Raw genomic sequence first — 25,954 nt, forward strand, 5'->3', positions numbered from 1 at the left:
GTTGTTTATGGTTCTTTTGTTGATCAGACTGACAATTAACAGATTTTTAACTATGCGATGAATCAGAAAACAAATAAAACATAAAACTTGGGAATGATACACTTAAATTTAATCTGTAATCTGTCTCCACTTCGGTATGAAACTGCAGTGATGTATCAGATCAGTCTGATCAGCTGTAGCGTCCAATGAATAACTGATATCCAATAAGGGGGAGTGTCGGCCGGTGAAAGACTTCCGTGAAGGCTGCTCTCGTGTTTCCTTGCTCCTCGCTCCTCAGAGATCCCTCCTCGCTCCTCCCTCCTCGCTCCTCGCTCCTCGCCCCTCCGAGCAAAATAAGAGACTTGGGACGCTCGTCAAAATGGCGTACCAGGAACAACTTCCGGTTTAGGCGAGGAGCGAGGAGCGAGGAGCCATAAAATAAGAGACTTGAGATGTACGGTTTCTCCAGTTCCGCCAGAAGAAGAAGGGACACTTCCTGTACATATTTCACAATAAAAGAGTATGTATAAATCTACAGTAACTCAAACCGACACTTATTGTGAAAACTTGGTTTTCCTAGTTACTTTTAGTTCTTAGTCACTCAGTAATTTTTAGTTTAAGCATATACTTACATGATAATAAATACAATCAACGTTTCATTATCAAAACATATAAAGATTAAGTTTTATTTCTTCCTATTATATTTAAATTTCTTTGAGGGCTTCTTCATCTTTTTTCAAAACTGCAATATGATGTTTTGTGTTCATATTCAGAATCAGAATCTGTTTTATTAGCCAATGCAAGCATACACGTTTGCTCCCACAAACACAATATAGAGGAATTATAGTAATGAAATAAACAACGTAGTACCAAAATTAAAAGAATTTCTTTCAATCTATTTATAGAATGGAATAACAATTGTTCTGAAATGGGATATAAAACTTGAAATGAAATATTGACTGCACAAAAGAAATATGGACTGTGCTCCGGACAAAGAAATGAAATGTATGAAATATATGAAGGTGACAAGTGCAGAAATTGAATGTGACGTGTGCATAAATAATTAAATTATGTAACAGTGAGGGTTGAATGTAATGCACAATGGTAAATCCAGTTTGATGAAATATATGAAAGTGACAAGTGCAGGGATTAAACGAGGAATGTGAAATGTAAAGTCCTGTTTGATAACAGTTAGGGGTGCATGATTCAGGAAATCTCATGATTCGATTTGATTCGATTTCTTGGGGTCACAATTTGATTCACAATCAATTCGCAATTCAAAGCGATCCACGATTCAAAAGCGATTCAATTTGCGATTCAAAATCAGTTCTCAATTCAATACATTCATAGATTTGATTTTCAATGTAAGTCATGGGGGACAACATCCACAACCCTCCTTCCATGCAAAAATGCATTTAAAAGTTTATTTGAAGCTAATATGAAGCTTCAGCCATCCAAATTAGACAAATCAAGTCAATATCTTTCAAACAATGTCCGTTGAGACTGAGTTTTGCTAAAAAGACTAGCTGTGGAAGATATCCAGTTTATTTGACTAACTCAGGCAGCTGAAGCCTCATATTAACTTCAGATAAACTTTTAAATACATTTTTACACAAAATGAGAACTGTGGATTTTGTCCCTCGTCACTTACACTGTAAGTGCATTTGGAGGAGATCTTCTAATGGTCAGTATGAACAGAAGGATTGATTAAAGCAATCCAAACCTGTTTCAAAATCTTCATATGGGCACCTGCACCTGACTATTGTTTTAATAAAGACTTGAAAATATGTGAACCTATAAAAAAAATACTTTCCATTTAGACTTTCTATTAGTGGCATTTCCCAAAAGTTGGGACATGGGGTTTTCTGTCCATATATATCGAATAGCAGCACTATAAAAAAACCACATCTGATTTGAGTCAGATGTTTCATCTATTCATCCAGACCAGAACAGTAATAGTAGGGTATTATAGCATATAAATGTAACTTCCATCTTAGCTCTTCAAAGAGACAACACTCTACACTCTACAGAGGAGTACATTGAACTAAAAGTTCATGAAATAGAGGTTAACCTAGAGGTGGGGCAGGACTTTGGCTCTTAACGGTTTAACAAACACATTGAATGAATTTTGTACCGTGTCCCCTGTTTGGTCTGCTTGCAGTTTTATTACTTTTATTGGCATTATTGGCACCTTTTATGACAATAACTGTCCATATGAGGAACGAATGGAACAGAGGGGCATCGGCCAGTCTTTAAAGAAAAAATAATGTTAATTTATTAACACGTTGGGTGATTTGACATGCAGGCCAAGGTATTTCCTGTCAAAAAAGAATGTCCTAAAACATGCACATTTGCATTATCTGCATAAATTCATACAAATCAGTGATGGGCCTCTTCTGGTGAGTGCTGTGTGCAACATGTGACACAAACAATGCAGCTACCTAGTTGTGAAAAGGACTGCTATATAGCACCACTAGTAAACAATAACTCTACATGGTACAGCAATCAAAGTTATGTTTGCATTCACATCTTTCCTTCTTCTCTATCTCTGTTTGTCTCTCATACACAAACACAGGGTCATCCAGGTCAGAACACACACACACACACACACACACACTGTTGTGGAAAAATAAATAAATCTTCAGGTCACCCAGAACTTAGTATTAAACTCAAAACTAATAAGAGAAAGACTCAAAAATACACTGGAGGCTGGTAGAGTTCAATGTGAATAGGTTTACTGTACATATAAAAAAAATACAGAGCAAACTGAGGCCTTTGTCCCGGGACAAAGAAAAACCTGATGCAAAATCATAAAACCTCATATTATATACTTTTCATAACTCCTCCTTTTGTGGAGCTTATTTTCTAGACTCCACCTCATTTTTAAAATTATGTTCAACCATCTGGTCATTATTTCTGAGTTCATGTGTGACCTTGACACTTTGGTGATAATACAAGTGTGACTTATCTTGGAAATTACTGTCTCAGCATCTTCCACCTTTTTCTCACACTAAAAATGGACCTGGCAGCCTTTAATCATTTTACACAGAAAACCAAATTGCTATACCACAGATTAGCCATCTTGCTAACTCCCTGGGAGCAGTTTCCACCACAACACACACACACACACACACACACACACACACATGCACACACACACAACACACACACACAAAAACACACAGACACACACAGGACACTGAACTTGGTATGGCCATGTTGACACAGCTGATACAACACAAACTGTACTGAATATATAGCAAGATAGCAAGAGTGTGATGAACCTACTGTCCAGTCATGTGACACACAGTCTTATGTAAGACACAGTGCTGTAATTGTACACCTTCCTGTCTGTCTGTCTTTCTGCCAGCCTGTGTTTCTGTTAAGGAGATTTCATAGAAGTGCCTTTTGTACCACTTGTTCAAATATTGCAGCATAGACGTCAATGTTTAAGCCTCTTACGACATTTACCCTTTGAAAGAAAGTGACCAATGACAGGTTGAGGGGCTTTCTGTATCATCCTGCTTATCCTGTTTATGGGGACATTGTGCAGAAATTGGTCTCCATCTTGTCCACCATGCTGCTGTCGCTCCAATTGTTTTGGCTAGTCCTCCTGCTATATCTGTGTCCCCAAAGTGTGGAGGCTCAGTTTCCACGACCCTGCACCACACCAGATGCTCTACAGGCCCGGATGTGTTGCCCCCTCTGGAACGGCTCTCCTTGTGGGTTTAGGTCAGGGAGAGGAGTGTGTGCTCCACATCCTGCAAGAGACCTCCCAAAACCAGTGGACTACAGAGTGAATTGGCCTCGTGTTTTCTATGATTCAGTGTGTACATGCTGGGGAAACTATGATGGATTTGACTGTAGTCAATGCCTTCCAGGCTGGAAAGGACCCCGATGTCTGCAAAGGCACCATGTAGAGAGGAAAGAGATAACAGATCTGACTGACGGGGAGAGAGAAACCTTCTTCTCCAGCCTGCAACAGGCAAAACATAGTGTCAGCAGCCGTTACATGATCCTTACAAGCAATGACACAACAGTGGATGAGAACGTTGCATTTATCAACGCAACTGTCTATGATCTGTATGTATGGATGCACTACTATTCAGCTAAAAACTATGCTGGTTCTGCAAACAATGCTGCACACAAGGGCCCTGCTTTTATATTCTGGCACCGAGTTTTTCTGCTCTTTATTGAGAGAGAGATCAGGGAGCTCACTGGGAACCAAGATTTCTTCATCCCATATTGGGACTGGACCAGAACCAACCACTGCAACATCTGCACCAACAAGTACTTCGGGGGAGTTGGCCCAGGTGGTCGTATAGACAGCGCTTCCCCTTTCTCAAAGTGGAAGGTGAGGTGTTACAGCTTCAAATGGCCATTCATTAATTCCCACTTTTTTTCAAACCCCTGTGCTTTCTCTTCTATAACTGGTGTCTTTCTTTACTTCGCAGACCATATGTCCATTTCAGGAAAGTCTTCATATAATCTGCATCCACACTGATGCCTCTGATCCTCCACATCTGATACGCAACCCCGGAAAGGATCCTGTGTATGATACACTGCCAACTGCTGAAGATGTTGAGGACACATTGGCATCAAAACATTTTGACAGCCCCCCATTTGACAGAACATCTAAGAACAGCTTCCGAAGCAAGCTAGAAGGTAACTCAAAATGCTCATCATCTAAATCACATTTCTTATTAAGTTAACTCTTTATTCAGATCTCTGCAGCCAGAACTTTAATAATTTGTTATTTGTTAAGCAATCGACTAGTCAAATTAACAAAAACTGGTAGCAAGGAAACTGAAAAACAAGTTTAAATATGTTTCTCTGGCCACCCCAGGTTTTGATGTTCCCAAAGATTCCCGACACCTGAGCGACTCCATGCACAACCTGGTTCACAGATACTTAAATGGCACAATGACTCTGGTCCCTACTGCAGCCAATGACCCCATATTCATGGTGCATCACAGCTTCGTTGACAAGTAGGTCATGCATCTAACACTATTCATTCATTCTTCATGAAAATTCCCATCCATCATTTAAAACAAAGAATTTAAGGTGATCTCAGTGTGCATTGATTAGAGTTTACTGCAAACAACTTGGCTTTTAAAGTATTCTTTGTGCTGTGTCAACTGGCATCAGGCTTTTCGAGATGTGGTTGCAGAACCACAGTGACGCAACCTACCCTGAAGATGACCTGGTCCATCCAGCCCAGAGAGGGCAGGCCAACATGGCTCCTTTCTTCCCGCTCCGCACCAACGACTATTACTCGGGCAGGGACACCCAGACCCTGGGTTACAGCTACAAGGAACATAGCCTCCGTCGCACTGGAGATGGGACCAGCATAAGACAGGCTGCAGGTAGAGATGATCGTAAAAACTGATGTCAGAACAATTAATATCTCATTATAATTCATTTTTTTAGATGAGGGAATGCTGAATATGAACAACGTGTCTGTTATTTTTAGGGTTTCTAGAGGAATCTACAACCGGTGGGGTCCAGTGGCAGTGGCCTGTTCTGGGTGTGTTTGCTACTGTGTTGGTCTTTATTAGTTTGGGAGCTGCTATTAAATACAAAGGTAAGAATTAATATGAATTGTGAAATAAAAGATTTAAAGTCTTTTGAGAGAGCTTTTGATGTATATACTGTATATCCAGTATGGATAGATATATATTGTCCTATCACATCATTTCTATTTAGAAAAAATATGGCAAAGGAAAAACACAGAGACAGAGGAGAATCAGTCAGAGGTGAGCCTTCACTTTTTTAACATTGAACCTATTTTTGATCACTCAAAGATGAGGTGGACACTAAATATTACTCCTGACTTACTCCCATGTCTTTGTCTTTTCAATACAGGTTGATTACAGGACCAACTCTCTGTATACTGTCTGGATGGAAGAGAGAAATGAGCACACTGACAACATATCATCATAACCAGCTGACGTCACCTCCTCTGAGAATATGTGTGTGAACTGTGAATGTGGAAATATACCTTTAGACTAAGAAAGGTGGAGAGTGAATCCGCTGAGAAGCGCACAGGAATCTTAAGAATAGGACACTAATAAATGCAAGCTCATTTATATCAGCATAGACACAGATTTGAATAGACTCAGTGTTCAATCATATGGTGAACTGTACAGAAATTACACTATTTTTTGTTTTTCAAACACACAGCTAAAACTAATGCACTCTAATACAACAGTTCTGCAATAAACCCTACCTCTATGAAGACCATAATAGTCAGTTAATGTTGAAACTGTTTTAAAAAGATGTTGATTTAGCTTCATGGTCATTTTGGCTGTAGTTTGTGATGCTGTTGAACTACATTAAGTTATATTGAGAATGTTGAGTCTACTTTCACTGACAAAAAGATTTCATTGACATATGTATCATATCATATCATGTTTGTGTGACAAGGCAAGTTAATAATTGTAAACACAATCTAGACATGGCCTGTTACTCTATACATGCAGAATGTAAAATAAAAAAGTTTATTATAACAACACAGCATGTATTTTGGATAAATTTATTGTATCTCTCTGCTGATGTACAACTGTTTTCCATGGGAACCATCACAATGACTCAACATTTTCACAAGAAAAAAACCCCAAAACATCAGAATAGAGTTATAGAACCTCAGTTATCAAAACTCACATCATGTCTATCAAACATAAACTAAAGAAATTGTTTGCATACTATTCTCAGATGTGATTCTGTGTCCTTCTATGTAAGGTTTAATCTCACAAATACATTTTATACACTTTGGGGGGCACCTATGCCCCTGAGGTCTAGACAGCACCAGACCTTTCCCTCCAGCAGATGGCAGTATAGCATTACTGGAATGGACAAGTAGAGGTAACTGTTGCAGTGTGTCCTGCATAATAGTGGATCATTGGTTTTGAAAATTTCTTACATAAATAAATTTTTCTGTAATCAATTTGTTATTACATTAAAAATGTTTTACTCATCATGTGTTGTGTTTGACCACCAATGTTGTAATATAATTACACTCTATTCACTCTATTCTCATAAAGCAATACTAAGAATATACACAACTTCTGCAAGTTGACAGGAATTTGCCTGACAAAGCTATGAAGAGAAATGATATAAACCTTATCAGTCCATGCCAGGTTGAAACCCTTTTTGTTTATAAGTAAACAAAAATTATTAAATTACCTCCTTGGTGCAGGTACTTAAAACTGAAAATCCAAATATAATACAATTGCTAATTTCCTGTTTAAAAAATGTAATCAGTAACCTATCACAATATTAATGTAACGAACTTGATCACTTTACGTTACATTTGGATTACTTTAATACCAAATCTGCAAATAAAGACAAATAAGATGACTTTTACTTAATTCTGTCAGACAACAGAACAATCAATGGCTGTTTAAATGCAGGTTCGGAGCAAGTGTGTATTTCACTGTTCAGCCAGCAGATGACAGCAGAGACATATTTATTTTAAACCAGCGCTAAGCAAATGAACCGAACTGTGACTATACGGAGCACGTCCTCTCATGCTGTTTCTACAATATTAGTTACTATCAGTGAGACAGTGGTGCAGCGCCCTGCTTCTTTATTTTTTAGTTTAAAGATCTTTATTGAATTTCACAATAACATAATTACAAATACTGTCAAGAACTGAACAACGGCTCGGACTCAAAATGCAGACTAACACAGTATGCAAGTTCAAAAAAACAGTCCTTTAATTGCAGCAGGGTCGGTACACAGGTGATTAGTCAGTACAAGAAGATAATCCAAATCCGTAGGCAAAAGGCGAGGTCAAAGACAAAACAGGTAAGGAACTATAAGGCTTACTAGGGAAAAAGGCTGGAACGCTGGCACTGAGGAACCAGACGAACTGGCACAGAAGGAAGGGAACACTGAGACTATATACACTGGGGGAGGGAAGAAAACGAAACACAGGTGCAACACATCAGGGCAGAGCAGGTAATCACACGGGAGGGAGACACACGAGGGCAGGAAGTGAAGGACCTGGACCGAGACAAGAGGTGAGTATCAAAATAAAACAGGAAGTACAAGACAAGGAACACTGGGAGAAACAAAAAGATAACTCAGCTTTCCAGCCGGGGCATAACAAATACAATAGCCTATATCAAACAAAGTACAACCAGTGCCAAAGTGCAAGCCTTCACCTTTCAAATTTCTAAACAACAACAACAACAACAAAACACAATAAATAGTTATAAAGTGCTGTGTGATAAAGTGCAGAGAGTTCAGTGGATATTTTCGGCAGGCATAGTGGTTGTGCCAGCCGCACTGCAGCTTTCATGGTGAGAGTGCAAGCAAGCACAAGTGCTTGGGGGGGTGGAAGTACTGCATTTGTGTGTCTATAAGTAAACAGCAATGCAAAAGTAATGTGTTTTCCTGCTTCCTTGGCCTCATCTATGAGTTTTGCTTGCTCCATCTTCCACTGGTAAAGGATGGTTAGCTGGAGGTAGTTACTTTGGTAGAGAAAGTGTGTCCTTGCACAAATAGACTGGAGCCGGAATGATGATGTAAACAACAAGAAAAACACAGTCACTATACCAACATGTTGAGGTGCCACCATAGCTACGTCATAATCAATTCCACAATAATGAAGCACAAATAAAAACAGAAGCAATTATTTACGTTAACTGAGCAGAGTCCACTCTTAGACAATTGGTGTGGTCCAAACTGATGTTTTGGGATATTTTTCAATTTAGGGATGAGTTGGCAACATCAGATCATATTTTTGCAACCCAAGCTGGTTGAAGAGAGATGACAACTAGCACCATGCCGATTACACTCAGTGAAAATCAACCACTAAAGAGGGTGACGTTGTGCAGTAGGCTACGCCATAGAGACATGCAGAAGCCAGAGACACCAACAGCATGGCTATGGTGGCATTTTGATGTTTAATTATAAACTGACTTTACACCTCAACATACCTTGTGGACTTGAGTGAATGATGCACCATTGAAAGCCACTGCAGCTGATAGCTGCTCATTAATGCAGCAACATTTAGTGGAGGTTGCCTGACAAGCATATGCATTTTCATGAATATCAGACGTTGCACAAAGGAGTTAATGTCACTTCCTGTGTCTACTATGTTGCGCTCGAGAAAACCCACTAATTATACATCATGTTGCTGTGTATCTAGTGTAGACCACACATGTAAATTTCATGTAAATTGGATGATGTTTGTCACATAAGGCTGACTTCCTACTGTCAGTAGGTATGACTATAACAAAAAGATGGACTTTGGCACTAAAAAGATGGTAACGTTGAAAGATATCTACTTGATTTGACTCATTTGGATGCTTCATTTTGAAGCTTCATATTAGCTTCAGATAAACTTTTAAATACTTTTTGCACAGAAGGACTGTGGATTTTGGCCCCCATCGCTTACATTGTAAGTGCACTATGAAGGGATCTTCTGATGGCCATTATGAACAGGAGGAATGATTAAAGCCAGAAAAACCTATTTCAGTGCTCATTTGGGAACCTGACTGATGTTTTAAGACAGACTTGAAAAATTGTGAACCTGTCTTTTAAGGTCAGTGAAAGATTGTGGTTTCATGATCTCTCACCTAAAGCACACACTCACACAACACATTCCATTCTTCACATGACTGGGCAGGTCATAACTGTGAAAATCGCAAGGTACATTTACAAACAAAAACATCAACAAGCCCTGGGTGTTACGCTAGTATTTTCATTGCCAGGGACCGATGGGCTCCTGTTACTGAAAGTGTGTGTGTGTGCATGTGTGTGTGTGTGTGTTTCCAATGCTATGGCACAACTGCTGTACTGCTTCATTAACTGCAAGAATACAGGACAATATTTCTGTCAGATAGAAAGATCTGACAGAAAGATATTCCTGTGGAAACTTCCACCGCTAAATGTGCCACGTGCCAGTAGTTTTCTACCATATACGGTTACACAGTTAAACTGATATCCTTTCATATATGGTAGTGCACTAAATTTTACTTGACTACAGGTATGCTATTCTACATTGTGTTTGTTATACCTTTCTAAATTGAAAACAGTGAAACAAAATTTGGGAGGTAAAGCAGCTTCAAGTATGAATCGATGGTTATTATTAATGTTCGAGCTTTTAAGATTTTGCAAGGTCAACCTAACAAAATAATTGCATTGTCCTGCAGTAGTAGTAGTAACACTGACCTGTAAAATGTATATAAAATTGCAAAATAAATGTCTTAAGTTGATTTTACTTGTGTCTTTGTTTGAATCTAACCTTTTTATTTTGTAGGTTTGTCATGTGTTAACAGAAAAAAAAACTGTGAAAAGGTCAAATTTTGCAGTGTTTTTCAATGTTATTTTAAGTGTAAATTTAGAGTAAATTACTGGCTACTGAGTTGCATTACTTTTACAGAATACACTAATAATACAACAGTTTACTGGTATATCACAGTAATCTGGTGGACATTTTTACTGTGAAATCACAGTTCAATACAGTAACTCCATGGCAACATACTGCTATATCACAGTAATTTGATGGCACAGCAGACTGTGAAGCCACAGTATACAACTGTCATTTTACAATAATATGCCGTGAAAATGTCACAGTAACTTACTGTGAAAGTAATGCAACTAGTAGCCAGTAATTTCTAGCCCGGCACTTCATTTTATGTGGCCTACAACATGTGTTGGTATGTAGGCCCTACGTGTATTAATGTGTGGGTATAGGTCATCTCAGGTGTTCAGGATTTACCAGCTCCAAATTGAATTTGATTTTGAGTCTAAAATCTGTGAGAACGTTTATATCATACATGCTTAACAAGCGGACTGTGGTCCGGATCCAGATGAATAGCAATTTAATCCGAACAGGGAACAAAATTTAACCGCAACCTGACACGGACTGCTTTTGAGAGACACATCACTATCACGTCACCTCAGCTGTCATCATTCAGCTGCAACTAGTCGCCACAGTTAGCGAGGTTGTTTGATGAATGTAGGAGCTCCGGTTGATAAAATGAAATGTCTTGTTCAAAACTAGCCGATACAAAAAAGAAAAGAAGAGGTTGACAATGAAAAACATGCATTTAAGTATGACTGGTGTGAGAAATACATGCTCATTTTGCCTGAGTGAAGTATGAAACCATTGCGCTTGAATTGCAATCAAACAGTGGCCAAAATGAAGTGGTAACACAAAACGCAACCATGACACCAAACATGTAGTCCATGAGCCAGGCCAGAATTTGGTACCACCTAAGGTGGCAAAATCTTCTTGGTACCAGTTTGTTTTTAGGATCCATATAAGTTCTTTGAAACATGGTAACCATTTCAAATGAGTAGTTTTACTAATTTTTTGGGACACTCATTGTTTTTTGCCATTATCACCCTACAGTATCTGCACAGTAGGTTTGTGTGCAGCCTATTGTAAGATCTTATGCACCAATATGCAATAATTAAGTCTGAATCACACATAAAATTACACATGCATAGAGTATAACATATATTCAAAGAATATAAACAGGTTCTATGAGTATTTTTTCAGCAACATGTCCTTTTTGGGGGGGGATTCACATCTTTAATGGGAAGTAGAGATCTTCACACTAAAGATGTCCTGGTTCATCCACTTGGTCCATTGCCTTGGGCATGCTCCAATCCAGATTGCTCATTGCAGAAAATGAACAGGCTGCCCTTGCAAGAGAGTTAGAGAAATCAGCATCAGCAGTTGAAGATATTGGAGAACACTCTGCATGCATCATTGATGGAATGAAGCTTGTTCAGGAACCGAAAGGTGATGGCAAGACTTTTGGAGAGATTGCTGGTTCTGTGCTGAACCCAGCGTTGCACGAAGGAGGAAATGATTAAAGCCAGAAAAACCTATTTCAGTGCTCATTTGGGAACCTGACTGATGTTTTAAGACAGACTTGAAAAATTGTGAACCTGTCTTTTAAGGTCAGTGAAAGATTGTGGTTTCATGATGTCTCACCTAAAGCACACACTCACACAACACATAACACACTTAAAGTGTAACCACTATGGCAATGAGGGCCATTCCATTCTTCACATGACTGGGCAGGTCATAACTGTGAAAATCCCAAGGTACATTTACAAACAAAAACATCAACAAGCCCTGGGTGTAACACTAGTATTTTCATTGCCAGGGACCGTTGGGCTCCTGTTACTGAAAGAATGTGTGGTTGTGCATGTGTGTGTGTGTGTGTGTGTGTTTCCAATGCTATGGCACAGCACAACTGCTCTGCCGCTTCATTGACTGCAAGGACACTGCTGAAAAAGATTGTCAGTGTCATCTCAATGAGGCTTTCTATGTCAAATAGAGGTTAAGTAAAAATGAATTAATTTATAAAAACAACAATAATGATGTCTTTAAATGGTAAATGTCATGACTGTTTCATGGTCAGACCAACTTTTATCCAACTTTTTGCCAACATAATTTTATAGTGTGAGTGTTTGAAACATTGGAAATGATCTGAAAATGACTAATTTCGACAATATTTTCATTAATTTCTTTCTATTGTTACTGTTATCAAAATTATATTCACACAGAACCCAGTGGTAGTGGTGAATTAAAATAAATCAATAACTACAGGAGTAAATATTTACATATTTACTACAAGATCGTGCATGGTGGCTATATAAAAAAAAATCTGAACTGTGTTCCAGATGAGATTTGATCCTGTGCTCGCATGAGACGAGAGCAAGAGGTTACTTCCAGTCATGAAAACCCTCTACACCTATCTGTCCAAACCCAGCTTAACAATGGTAAGATGACAGAAGGTGAAGAGCCACAAGCCAAAGGGGGCAATACTTACTGTAAACTCACAGTCAAATATTTTACAGTGCAGTGATGTAACACACAGTCTTGTGTAAATGCTGTAATTGTACACCTTCCTGTCTGTCTATCTGTTAAATCAAGGAGAAAGAAGATCACAAAGATTAGCTGCTTGACGTAGAGAGTCAGTAAGCAGTGGGAGGAGAGACAGTTAGAGGGTCAACAAGTGGTGAGCCACAGAGTAGTAGCTCAACCCCAGTCAGACAGAGTCATGAGGATCCAACAGAAGTCAGGGAAACTTCAGGTGTCTCATCAGGAGAGGAAGTATCAGCCAGAGCCATTCCCATTGAATGTAACCCACAGAGTTATTATAATTGGAAGACAAAAGCATGAGAGAAGTCCAGGGAGTGACAGACGGAAAGCATTGCTACTACTAATTTTGGGGATGGGTTTAATACTCACTAGGTATAGTAGCACAGAAAGAGTGTCAGAAGAAGAGCAGTTGGAAGAGTGCGCCCTAGCCACAGGCCTAGTAGCAGCATTAGAGGGAAAGATATGGAAGGAAGAGGTAATTGCACTCACATACATAAGATCAGCCCAGTACAATCAAACCCTAACATTAGGACCTGGAGACGTGAAAATAGACACATATGCAGTCCACCAACAATGCCTGGCAGAGGGGATAGTACAAATACGGGTGCAATGCTCTTACAATCAGTGTATGAACATAAGGTCCAAACGCATAATGAATGCCGAAGAAGCGATCAAATTGACTCGGGTGTATGTGAACGATCGTAAAGTTAGAAGCCTGCAGGAAACAGTGCACCAAAGTGATGAAGAGGAGGTATTAGGATGGGAGAGCAATTTGTTTTATCAATTGGTAAAATATTCTGCTAGACAGGTCAGCCAACGCGCTTGTATTACATGCTATAACTCAAAAAGACTGCCAGAAATAAAACCAATTCCAGGGATAAAAGAGGAAACATGTTCAAATAAATCCACTTGCTTTGCATACTGTGCAACGGTAATGGCAAGTTGGGAGAGTATAACAAATATGAATTGGACTAAAAATACATCTATATGCCCTCAACGAGTAGATAATGAACTAAACACCTGGACACCATCCTTAACTAAAATAACTAAAAAGATAAAACATCCCTTCTGTATAACAAGGGGACAAGAAATGAAAAAGAAAATGGTAGCGCTCAATGGTAAGCTGCAGCAACAAACTGAAAAGGTAGCATTGAAACAAAAGGGGACAACGATGAATAATGTTAGTGACTTGGGAATAGTGCTAGGTGTAGAATCAGAAGATGGTCTACGGCTAGATTATAGGTGGCTGCGTATGCCAGAACAGGGGAGATTTAAACACCTACCAAGCAGCATGTCTTACTTTATATATAGTACTACAAACACTGCAGCAATACAATGTGAACAAGTTATAATAGATCAAGGGCTACCACTGATTGTTATGAACAATAATAGGTACTACAGTCAGTTCATCTTACCATCCTTAGACAACGGCACAAGACCACTAGCAGATATATTTTGGCTGTGTGACGACAACCAACAAGTAAAAGTAACGTTACCTAAAAAGTGGAAAGGGATATGCGCGCCGGTTATGGTAACCGGACAAGTTACTGTAATTAGTGAGCAAGCAGCAAAAGATAGAACAACCAAAAGAATTAGGCGAACGGCTCAGACTCCATGGAAATTGGATGATAACATATACATAGCATGGAACCAGGAGCCCATTGGAGTACCAAAAAGACCATCAGGTGGTAGGGGAGGACTGTGCTAAAATCTCATTAACATATGAATATGATTTAGTAACAGCAGGATATAATCAGGCAACAGCAAGATATTACGACTATCCTGATTTTCCCTACTTTCCCCTTAGCACTAAATATACAGTCAACATGATTACTATATTATATGGAGAGGACATATTGTTTAGCACTCACATGTTCCTACAAAGATATGGTAGGGCAGGACTAGAATGACTATCAACTAGATACGAGCAGAAGTATAAAAGGATACTTGAGTTATGGCAGCTTGGCAGGGAGATGGATGCTGAAGCAGAGGAGGAAAAAGGAGTAATAACTGGCAGAAGTCTGTGTCAATCCTCATTATGTGATGTTCCACCCTAGATAGACATGGCTGAACAGTGGCTGTACTATTACGGCATGGATGGGCAATCCAATGCAGATTACCAGGATGGCCTACACATGCCAACAGGACCAACACCAGGGGGAAATGCAGCTCCAGGTTGGGCCGGTGTGTATACCTGGACTTTCCAGCCACCTTCGACAGGACCCACCTGGACTGAGAGCAGACCACCACCACCCCACAAGCCACCATCAACTCCATGGCTCTTGAGGAGCAGGACCCGCCAGGAACAGCAACCACAACCGCCGTAACCCAGGCAGTACTTATACACTGAATCAGAAGGCATCAAAGGGGGGAAGGGCGTCAGCTCCACTACTAAGCGAGAAATTGACGACAACTCAGTGGAGACTGACCTGCTGCCTGCTCCACCCTCATTATGGGAAGGACCAAAATCTAGTCCTACAATCAACTAACTACTGTATTGTCCAATGATTGTTTTTGATTTGTTTTCTTGCTACCTAAGACTACTACTAATACTTATGATACTGAAACTAAATGAATGTGCCTGAACCCCTATGACTTAGATGTATTTGTCACCCATTCCCCATATTGCAGGATCCCTGTTATTAAGAGATGACATGGTTTGTGAACCTAAATACAGTGTACATAAATATCGATTGGCAATGGGACCTTATCATCCCCAAGCATTATCGATGGGACTTTTAGTCCCAAAGGGGGGAAATGTGGTGTATTTTCATTAAATGTCATTGGTGTGCTTAAAGACAATATTAAGCTATGCAGATTAATTTTATAAGTTTATAAGCAATAAGGGCTAGTGGGATACAATTTGTATTGGTGTAGTTATAATCTCACGAACCATATTTAATCACACTGTAGAGGCACAGAGGCACAGTAGAAGAATCATAATCATACACTGGAGAAATTTGAGTGTGTTTGTATTACATGTCACTTTGCTGGGGTCTGCATTAAAGTCTTCACCTTTTAAAAAAAAATACCCTCTGGAGGAGATCAAGAAATAAGGGTGTAAAATGACTAGAATAACTTATAAAAATAAAAGGCCAGAAGACAAGTGGGCAATAATGGTGTAAAATGATTCCCAATACTTATATATAAAAATTGGATATAATCAGGAAGAATTATGCCAGTACATATCCTGAAACAGTTTAAAAACCTGGTTTGAAGAGTTTTGACCAACAACAAGTGACAGAGATAAAAGTAACATAATGATTGGTCAAAAATTAGGGAGGCTGGATGATAAGGTGTGGCCTAAGCTGACCCAAGGACATAAAAACAATGCCCCAGAGAAAAATCTTTGGAGCGATTTGGTACTTTGTAAAAAGTGCTACTCGTTCTCCTTTTTTGCCGGCATTAAAGAACACTTTGCTGCTTGGACCTCTGACTCCCTTTTTATTAAGAGAGAGTTTTTTTTTTGCTCTGATACATTTTTCTGCAACAATTCGACACAACATAAGGAGGTTTCACAGAAGTGCCTACGCACCACTTATTTAAATATTGCAGCATAAAAATCTACTACGACATTTACCCTTTAAAAGGAAGCAGCCAGTGACAGGCTGGTGGGTTTTCTATATCATCCAGCTGGTTTATTGCAAGTTTGTACAGAAATTGGTCTCCATCTCCTCCAACATGCTGCTGTCACTCCAGTGGTTTTGGCCAGTCCTCCTGCTATATCTGAGTCCCCAAAGTGTGGAGGCTCAGTTTCCACGATCCTGTACCACACCAGATGCTCTGAAGACACGGAAATGTTGCCCCCCCTGGAACGGCTCTCCTTGTGGGTTTAGGTCAGGGAGAGGAGAGTGTGAACTACTTATTACAAGAGACCTCCAAATGGACTACAGAGTAAATTGGCCTCGTGTTTTCTATGATTGGGTGTGTAAATGCAAGAAAAACTATGATGGATTTGACTGTAGCCAATGTCTACCGGGCTGGAAAGGACCCCAATGTCAGCAAAGGCACCATGTAGAGAGGAAAGAGATAACAGATCTGACTGACGGGGAGAGAGAAACCTTCTTCTCTAGCCTGCAACAGGCAAAACATAGTGTCAGCAGCCGTTACATGATCCTTACAAGCAATGACACAACAGTGGATGAGAACGTTGCATTTATCAACGCAACTGTCTATGATCTGTATGTATGGATGCACTACTATGCAGCTAAAAGCTATCCTGGTACTCATGACAATGCTGCACACAAGGGCCCTGCTTTTCCCTTCTGGCACCGAGTTTTTCTGCTCTTTATTGAGAAAAAACTGTGAAAAGGTCAAATTTTGCAGTGTTTTTCAATGTTATTTTAAGTGTAAATTTAGAGTAAATTACTGGCTACTGATTTGCATTACTTTTACAGAATACACTAATAATACAACAGTTTACTGGTATATCACAGTAATCTGGTGGACATTTTTACTGTGAAATCACAGTTCAGTACAGTAACTCCATGGCAACATACTGCTATATCACAGTAATTTGATGGCACAGCAGACTGTGAAGCCACAGTATACAACTGTCATTTTACAATAATATGCCGTGAAAATGTCACAGTAACTTACTGTGAAAGTAATGCAACTAGTAGCCAGTAATTTCTAGCCCGGCACTTCATTTTATGTGGCCTACAACATGTGTTGGTATGTAGGCCCTACGTGTATTAATGTGTGGGTATAGGTCATCTCAGGTGTTCAGGATTTACCAGCTCCAAATTGAATTTGATTTTGAGTCTAAAATCTGTGAGAACGTTTATATCATACATGCTTAACAAGCGGACTGTGGTCCGGATCCAGATGAATAGCAATTTAATCCGAACAGGGAACAAAATTTAACCGCAACCTGACACGGACTGCTTTTGAGAGACACATCACTATCACGTCACCTCAGCTGTCATCATTCAGCTGCAACTAGTCGCCACAGTTAGCGAGGTTGTTTGATGAATGTAGGAGCTCCGGTTGATAAAATGAAATGTCTTGTTCAAAACTAGCCGATACAAAAAAGAAAAGAAGAGGTTGACAATGAAAAACATGCATTTAAGTATGACTGGTGTGAGAAATACATGCTCATTTTGCCTGAGTGAAGTATGAAACCATTGCGCTTGAATTGCAATCAAACAGTGGCCAAAATGAAGTGGTAACACAAAACGCAACCATGACACCAAACATGTAGTCCATGAGCCAGGCCAGAATTTGGTACCACCTAAGGTGGCAAAATCTTCTTGGTACCAGTTTGTTTGTAGGATCCATATAAGTTCTTTGAAACATGGTAACCATTTCAAATGAGTAGTTTTACTAATTTTTTGGGACACTCATTGTTTTTTGCCATTATCACCCTACAGTATCTGCACAGTAGGTTTGTGTGCAGCCTATTGTAAGATCTTATGCACCAATATGCAATAATTAAGTCTGAATCACACATAAAATTACACATGCATAGAGTATAACATATATTCAAAGAATATAAACAGGTTCTATGAGTATTTTTTCAGCAACATGTCCTTTTTGGGGGGGGATTCACATCTTTAATGGGAAGTAGAGATCTTCACACTAAAGATGTCCTGGTTCATCCACTTGGTCCATTGCCTTGGGCATGCTCCAATCCAGATTGCTCATTGCAGAAAATGAACAGGCTGCCCTTGCAAGAGAGTTAGAGAAATCAGCATCAGCAGTTGAAGATATTGGAGAACACTCTGCATGCATCATTGATGGAATGAAGCTTGTTCAGGAACCGAAAGGTGATGGCAAGACTTTTGGAGAGATTGCTGGTTCTGTGCTGAACCCAGCGTTGCACGAAGGAGGAAATGATTAAAGCCAGAAAAACCTATTTCAGTGCTCATTTGGGAACCTGACTGATGTTTTAAGACAGACTTGAAAAATTGTGAACCTGTCTTTTAAGGTCAGTGAAAGATTGTGGTTTCATGATGTCTCACCTAAAGCACACACTCACACAACACATAACACACTTAAAGTGTAACCACTATGGCAATGAGGGCCATTCCATTCTTCACATGACTGGGCAGGTCATAACTGTGAAAATCCCAAGGTACATTTACAAACAAAAACATCAACAAGCCCTGGGTGTAACACTAGTATTTTCATTGCCAGGGACCGTTGGGCTCCTGTTACTGAAAGAATGTGTGGTTGTGCATGTGTGTGTGTGTGTGTGTTTCCAATGCTATGGCACAGCACAACTGCTCTGCCGCTTCATTGACTGCAAGGACACTGCTGAAAAAGATTGTCAGTGTCATCTCAATGAGGCTTTCTATGTCAAATAGAGGTTAAGTAAAAATGAATTAATTTATAAAAACAACAATAATGATGTCTTTAAATGGTAAATGTCATGACTGTTTCATGGTCAGACCAACTTTTATCCAACTTTTTGCCAACATAATTTTATAGTGTGAGTGTTTGAAACATTGGAAATGATCTGAAAATGACTAATTTCGACAATATTTTCATTAATTTCTTTCTATTGTTACTGTTATCAAAATTATATTCACACAGAACCCAGTGGTAGTGGTGAATTAAAATAAATCAATAACTACAGGAGTAAATATTTACATATTTACTACAAGATCGTGCATGGTGGCTATATAAAAAAAAATCTGAACTGTGTTCCAGATGAGATTTGATCCTGTGCTCGCATGAGACGAGAGCAAGAGGTTACTTCCAGTCATGAAAACCCTCTACACCTATCTGTCCAAACCCAGCTTAACAATGGTAAGATGACAGAAGGTGAAGAGCCACAAGCCAAAGGGGGCAATACTTACTGTAAACTCACAGTCAAATATTTTACAGTGCAGTGATGTAACACACAGTCTTGTGTAAATGCTGTAATTGTACACCTTCCTGTCTGTCTATCTGTTAAGTCAAGGAGAAAGAAGATCACAAAGATTAGCTGCTTGACGTAGAGAGTCAGTAAGCAGTGGGAGGAGAGACAGTTAGAGGGTCAACAAGTGGTGAGCCACAGAGTAGTAGCTCAACCCCAGTCAGACAGAGTCATGAGGATCCAACAGAAGTCAGGGAAACTTCAGGTGTCTCATCAGGAGAGGAAGTATCAGCCAGAGCCATTCCCATTGAATGTAACCCACAGAGTTATTATAATTGGAAGACAAAAGCATGAGAGAAGTCCAGGGAGTGACAGACGGAAAGCATTGCTACTACTAATTTTGGGGATGGGTTTAATACTCACTAGGTATAGTAGCACAGAAAGAGTGTCAGAAGAAGAGCAGTTGGAAGAGTGCGCCCTAGCCACAGGCCTAGTAGCAGCATTAGAGGGAAAGATATGGAAGGAAGAGGTAATTGCACTCACATACATAAGATCAGCCCAGTACAATCAAACCCTAACATTAGGACCTGGAGACGTGAAAATAGACACATATGCAGTCCACCAACAATGCCTGGCAGAGGGGATAGTACAAATACGGGTGCAATGCTCTTACAATCAGTGTATGAACATAAGGTCCAAACGCATAATGAATGCCGAAGAAGCGATCAAATTGACTCGGGTGTATGTGAACGATCGTAAAGTTAGAAGCCTGCAGGAAACAGTGCACCAAAGTGATGAAGAGGAGGTATTAGGATGGGAGAGCAATTTGTTTTATCAATTGGTAAAATATTCTGCTAGACAGGTCAGCCAACGCGCTTGTATTACATGCTATAACTCAAAAAGACTGCCAGAAATAAAACCAATTCCAGGGATAAAAGAGGAAACATGTTCAAATAAATCCACTTGCTTTGCATACTGTGCAACGGTAATGGCAAGTTGGGAGAGTATAACAAATATGAATTGGACTAAAAATACATCTATATGCCCTCAACGAGTAGATAATGAACTAAACACCTGGACACCATCCTTAACTAAAATAACTAAAAAGATAAAACATCCCTTCTGTATAACAAGGGGACAAGAAATGAAAAAGAAAATGGTAGCGCTCAATGGTAAGCTGCAGCAACAAACTGAAAAGGTAGCATTGAAACAAAAGGGGACAACGATGAATAATGTTAGTGACTTGGGAATAGTGCTAGGTGTAGAATCAGAAGATGGTCTACGGCTAGATTATAGGTGGCTGCGTATGCCAGAACAGGGGAGATTTAAACACCTACCAAGCAGCATGTCTTACTTTATATATAGTACTACAAACACTGCAGCAATACAATGTGAACAAGTTATAATAGATCAAGGGCTACCACTGATTGTTATGAACAATAATAGGTACTACAGTCAGTTCATCTTACCATCCTTAGACAACGGCACAAGACCACTAGCAGATATATTTTGGCTGTGTGACGACAACCAACAAGTAAAAGTAACGTTACCTAAAAAGTGGAAAGGGATATGCGCGCCGGTTATGGTAACCGGACAAGTTACTGTAATTAGTGAGCAAGCAGCAAAAGATAGAACAACCAAAAGAATTAGGCGAACGGCTCAGACTCCATGGAAATTGGATGATAACATATACATAGCATGGAACCAGGAGCCCATTGGAGTACCAAAAAGACCATCAGGTGGTAGGGGAGGACTGTGCTAAAATCTCATTAACATATGAATATGATTTAGTAACAGCAGGATATAATCAGGCAACAGCAAGATATTACGACTATCCTGATTTTCCCTACTTTCCCCTTAGCACTAAATATACAGTCAACATGATTACTATATTATATGGAGAGGACATATTGTTTAGCACTCACATGTTCCTACAAAGATATGGTAGGGCAGGACTAGAATGACTATCAACTAGATACGAGCAGAAGTATAAAAGGATACTTGAGTTATGGCAGCTTGGCAGGGAGATGGATGCTGAAGCAGAGGAGGAAAAAGGAGTAATAACTGGCAGAAGTCTGTGTCAATCCTCATTATGTGATGTTCCACCCTAGATAGACATGGCTGAACAGTGGCTGTACTATTACGGCATGGATGGGCAATCCAATGCAGATTACCAGGATGGCCTACACATGCCAACAGGACCAACACCAGGGGGAAATGCAGCTCCAGGTTGGGCCGGTGTGTATACCTGGACTTTCCAGCCACCTTCGACAGGACCCACCTGGACTGAGAGCAGACCACCACCACCCCACAAGCCACCATCAACTCCATGGCTCTTGAGGAGCAGGACCCGCCAGGAACAGCAACCACAACCGCCGTAACCCAGGCAGTACTTATACACTGAATCAGAAGGCATCAAAGGGGGGAAGGGCGTCAGCTCCACTACTAAGCGAGAAATTGACGACAACTCAGTGGAGACTGACCTGCTGCCTGCTCCACCCTCATTATGGGAAGGACCAAAATCTAGTCCTACAATCAACTAACTACTGTATTGTCCAATGATTGTTTTTGATTTGTTTTCTTGCTACCTAAGACTACTACTAATACTTATGATACTGAAACTAAATGAATGTGCCTGAACCCCTATGACTTAGATGTATTTGTCACCCATTCCCCATATTGCAGGATCCCTGTTATTAAGAGATGACATGGTTTGTGAACCTAAATACAGTGTACATAAATATCGATTGGCAATGGGACCTTATCATCCCCAAGCATTATCGATGGGACTTTTAGTCCCAAAGGGGGGAAATGTGGTGTATTTTCATTAAATGTCATTGGTGTGCTTAAAGACAATATTAAGCTATGCAGATTAATTTTATAAGTTTATAAGCAATAAGGGCTAGTGGGATACAATTTGTATTGGTGTAGTTATAATCTCACGAACCATATTTAATCACACTGTAGAGGCACAGAGGCACAGTAGAAGAATCATAATCATACACTGGAGAAATTTGAGTGTGTTTGTATTACATGTCACTTTGCTGGGGTCTGCATTAAAGTCTTCACCTTTTAAAAAAAAATACCCTCTGGAGGAGATCAAGAAATAAGGGTGTAAAATGACTAGAATAACTTATAAAAATAAAAGGCCAGAAGACAAGTGGGCAATAATGGTGTAAAATGATTCCCAATACTTATATATAAAAATTGGATATAATCAGGAAGAATTATGCCAGTACATATCCTGAAACAGTTTAAAAACCTGGTTTGAAGAGTTTTGACCAACAACAAGTGACAGAGATAAAAGTAACATAATGATTGGTCAAAAATTAGGGAGGCTGGATGATAAGGTGTGGCCTAAGCTGACCCAAGGACATAAAAACAATGCCCCAGAGAAAAATCTTTGGAGCGATTTGGTACTTTGTAAAAAGTGCAACTCGTTCTCCTTTTTTGCCGGCATTAAAGAACACTTTGCTGCTTGGACCTCTGACTCCCTTTTTATGAAGAGGGAGTTTTTTTTTTGCTCTGATACATTTTTCTGCAACAATTCGACACAACATAAGGAGGTTTCACAGAAGTGCCTACGCACCACTTATTTAAATATTGCAGCATAAAAATCTACTACGACATTTACCCTTTAAAAGGAAGCAGCCAGTGACAGGCTGGTGGGTTTTCTATATCATCCAGATGGTTTATTGCAAGTTTGTACAGAAATTGGTCTCCATCTCCTCCAACATGCTGCTGTCACTCCAGTGGTTTTGGCCAGTCCTCCTGCTATATCTGAGTCCCCAAAGTGTGGAGGCTCAGTTTCCACGATCCTGTACCACACCAGATGCTCTGAAGACACGGAAATGTTGCCCCCCCTGGAACGGCTCTCCTTGTGGGTTTAGGTCAGGGAGAGGAGAGTGTGAACTACTTATTATAAGAGACCTCCAAGTGGACTACAGAGTAAATTGGCCTCGTGTTTTCTATGATTGGGTGTGTAAATGCAAGAAAAACTATGATGGATTTGACTGTAGCCAATGTCTACCGGGCTGGAAAGGACCCCAATGTCAGCAAAGGCACCATGTAGAGAGGAAAGAGATAACAGATCTGACTGACGGGGAGAGAGAAACCTTCTTCTCTAGCCTGCAACAGGCAAAACATAGTGTCAGCAAACATTACATGATCCTTACAAGCAATGACACAACAGTGGACGGGAACTACGCATTTCACAACGCAACTGTCTATGATCTGTATGTATGGATGCACTACTATGCAGCTAAAAGCTATCCTGGTACTCATGACAATGCTGCACACAAGGGCCCTGCTTTTCCCTTCTGGCACCGAGTTTTTCTGCTCTTTATTGAGAGAGAGATCAGGGAGCTCACTGGGAACCAAGATTTCTTCATCCCATATTGGGACTGGACCAGAACCAACCACTGCAACATCTGCACCAACAAGTACTTCGGGGGAGTTGGCCCAGGTGGTCGTATAGACAGCGCTTCTCCTTTCTCAAAGTGGAAGGTGAGGTGTTACAGCTTCAAATGGCCATTCATTTGTTCCCACTCTTTTTCAACCCCCTGTGCTTTCTCTTCTATAACTTGTCCTTCTTTACTCCGCAGACCATATGTCCATTTAAGGAAGATCGTAGTATAATCTGCATTCCCTCTAATACTATTGAGCCTGTGATACGCAACCCTGGAAAGGATCCTATGTTCAATACGCTGCCATCTGCAGAGGATGTTGAAGATATATTGGCATCACAACATTTTGACAGCTTCCCATATGACAAAACATCTAGGAACAGCTTCCGAAACAAGCTAGAAGGTAAGTCAAAATGCTTATCACCTAAATCACATTTCTTATTAGTACCAGTTAACTCTTAATTCAGATCTCTGCAGCTAGAACTTTAATAATTTGTTATTTGTTAAGCAATCGACTAGTCAATTTAACAAAAATTGAGGCAAGGAAATAGAAAAGAGTTTAAATATGTTTCTCTGGCCACCCCAGGTTTTGATATTCCCAAAGATTCCCGACACCTGAATGCCTCCATGCACAACCTGGTTCATGATTACTTTGATGGCACAATGTCTCTGGTCCCTACTGCAGCCAATGACCCCATATTCATGTTGCATCACAGCTTCGTTGACAAGTAGGTCATGCATCTATCACTATTTATTCATTCTTAATAAAAATTCCCATCCATCATTGAAAAAAAAAGAATTTGAGGTGATCTCAGTGTGCATTAATTAGAGTTTACTGCAAACAACTTGGCTTTTAAAGTATTCTTTGTGCTGCGTCACTTGGCATCAGGCTTTTCGAGATGTGGTTGCAGGACCACAAGGATGCGACCTACCCTGATAGTGACCAGGTCCAACCAGCCCAGAGAGCGAAGGCCAACATGGCTCCTTTCTTCCCGCTCCGCACCAACGACTATTACTGGGGCAGGGACATCCAGAGCCTGGGTTACAGCTACATGGAATACAGTTTCTTTAATACTGAAGGTGGGACCCGCATAAAAGATGACTGTACATTAGAACAATTAATATCTCATTACAATTCATTTTTTTAGATGAGGGGATGCTGAATATGAACAATGTATCCCTTATTTTTAGGGTTTCTAAAGAAATTTACAGGAATCTACTGGAAGTGGCTTGTTCTGGGTGTGTGTGCTACTGTGCTGGTCTGTATTATTTTAGGAGTTATCATTAAATGCAAAGGTAAGAATTAATATGAATTGTGAAATAAAAGATTTAAAGTCTTTTGAGAGAGCTTTTGATGTATATACTGTATATCCAGTATGGATAGATATATATTGTCCTATCATATTATTTCTATTTAGACAAAATATGTCGAAGGCAAAACACAGGCACAGACGTGGATCAGTCAGAGGTGAGCCTTCACTTTTTTTAACATTAAACCTATTTTTGATGACTCAGAGATGAGGTGGACACTAAATATTACTCCTGACTTACTCCCATGTTCATTACAGGAACACCAACTCTCTGCCCTCTGTCTGGATGAAAGAGAGAATTGACCACACTGACAACTCACCATCATTACCAGCCGACGTCACCTATTGTGAGAATATTTCACGAGACGCAACAATCAGTCAACTGCGAATGTGGAAATACACCTTTAGACTCAGAAAGGTGGAGAGTGGATCAGCTGAGAAACATACGAAAATCTTAAGTATAGGACACCAATAAATGAAAGCTCATATCAGCATACAGGGGTTATTATCATTATTAGTCATATTTATATTATTATCATTGTTGTTGTTATTATTATTGTTGTGCTTCTCCGTGTCTCTCTCTCCTCTCTCCTTCCTTCTT

General features: G+C 39.8%; 1 protein-coding gene across 1 annotated transcript; it reads left to right on the forward strand.

The window, feature by feature from the left end:
* The first annotated feature begins 448 nt into the window (after positions 1-448).
* LOC121910273 (tyrosinase-like) lies at positions 449-25,929 on the forward strand. Its single transcript, XM_042431457.1, has 8 exons — positions 449-499; positions 3,616-4,333; positions 4,434-4,644; positions 4,826-4,967; positions 24,933-25,123; positions 25,235-25,339; positions 25,462-25,511; positions 25,612-25,929. The coding sequence occupies exons 2-8, from the start codon at positions 3,671-3,673 to the stop codon at positions 25,654-25,656; spliced, it is 1,407 nt and encodes a 468-aa protein (XP_042287391.1). The 5' UTR covers positions 449-499; positions 3,616-3,670; the 3' UTR covers positions 25,657-25,929.
* The last annotated feature ends 25 nt before the right edge of the window (positions 25,930-25,954 follow it).

Source organism: Thunnus maccoyii, chromosome 1, assembly GCF_910596095.1.
Source record: "Thunnus maccoyii chromosome 1, fThuMac1.1, whole genome shotgun sequence".
Lineage (NCBI taxonomy): Eukaryota > Metazoa > Chordata > Actinopteri > Scombriformes > Scombridae > Thunnus > Thunnus maccoyii.

Bases quoted from the DNA above. Each gene is read 5' to 3' on its own strand.
- LOC121910273 (XM_042431457.1), top strand. From the start codon at position 3,671: ATGTGTTGCCCCCTCTGGAACGGCTCTCCTTGTGGGTTTAGGTCAGGG. The intron at 4,334-4,433 runs GTGAGGTGTTAC...TTTACTTCGCAG, and splicing joins CCCCTTTCTCAAAGTGGAAG to ACCATATGTCCATTTCAGGA. The intron at 25,340-25,461 runs GTAAGAATTAAT...ATTTCTATTTAG, and splicing joins AGTTATCATTAAATGCAAAG to ACAAAATATGTCGAAGGCAA.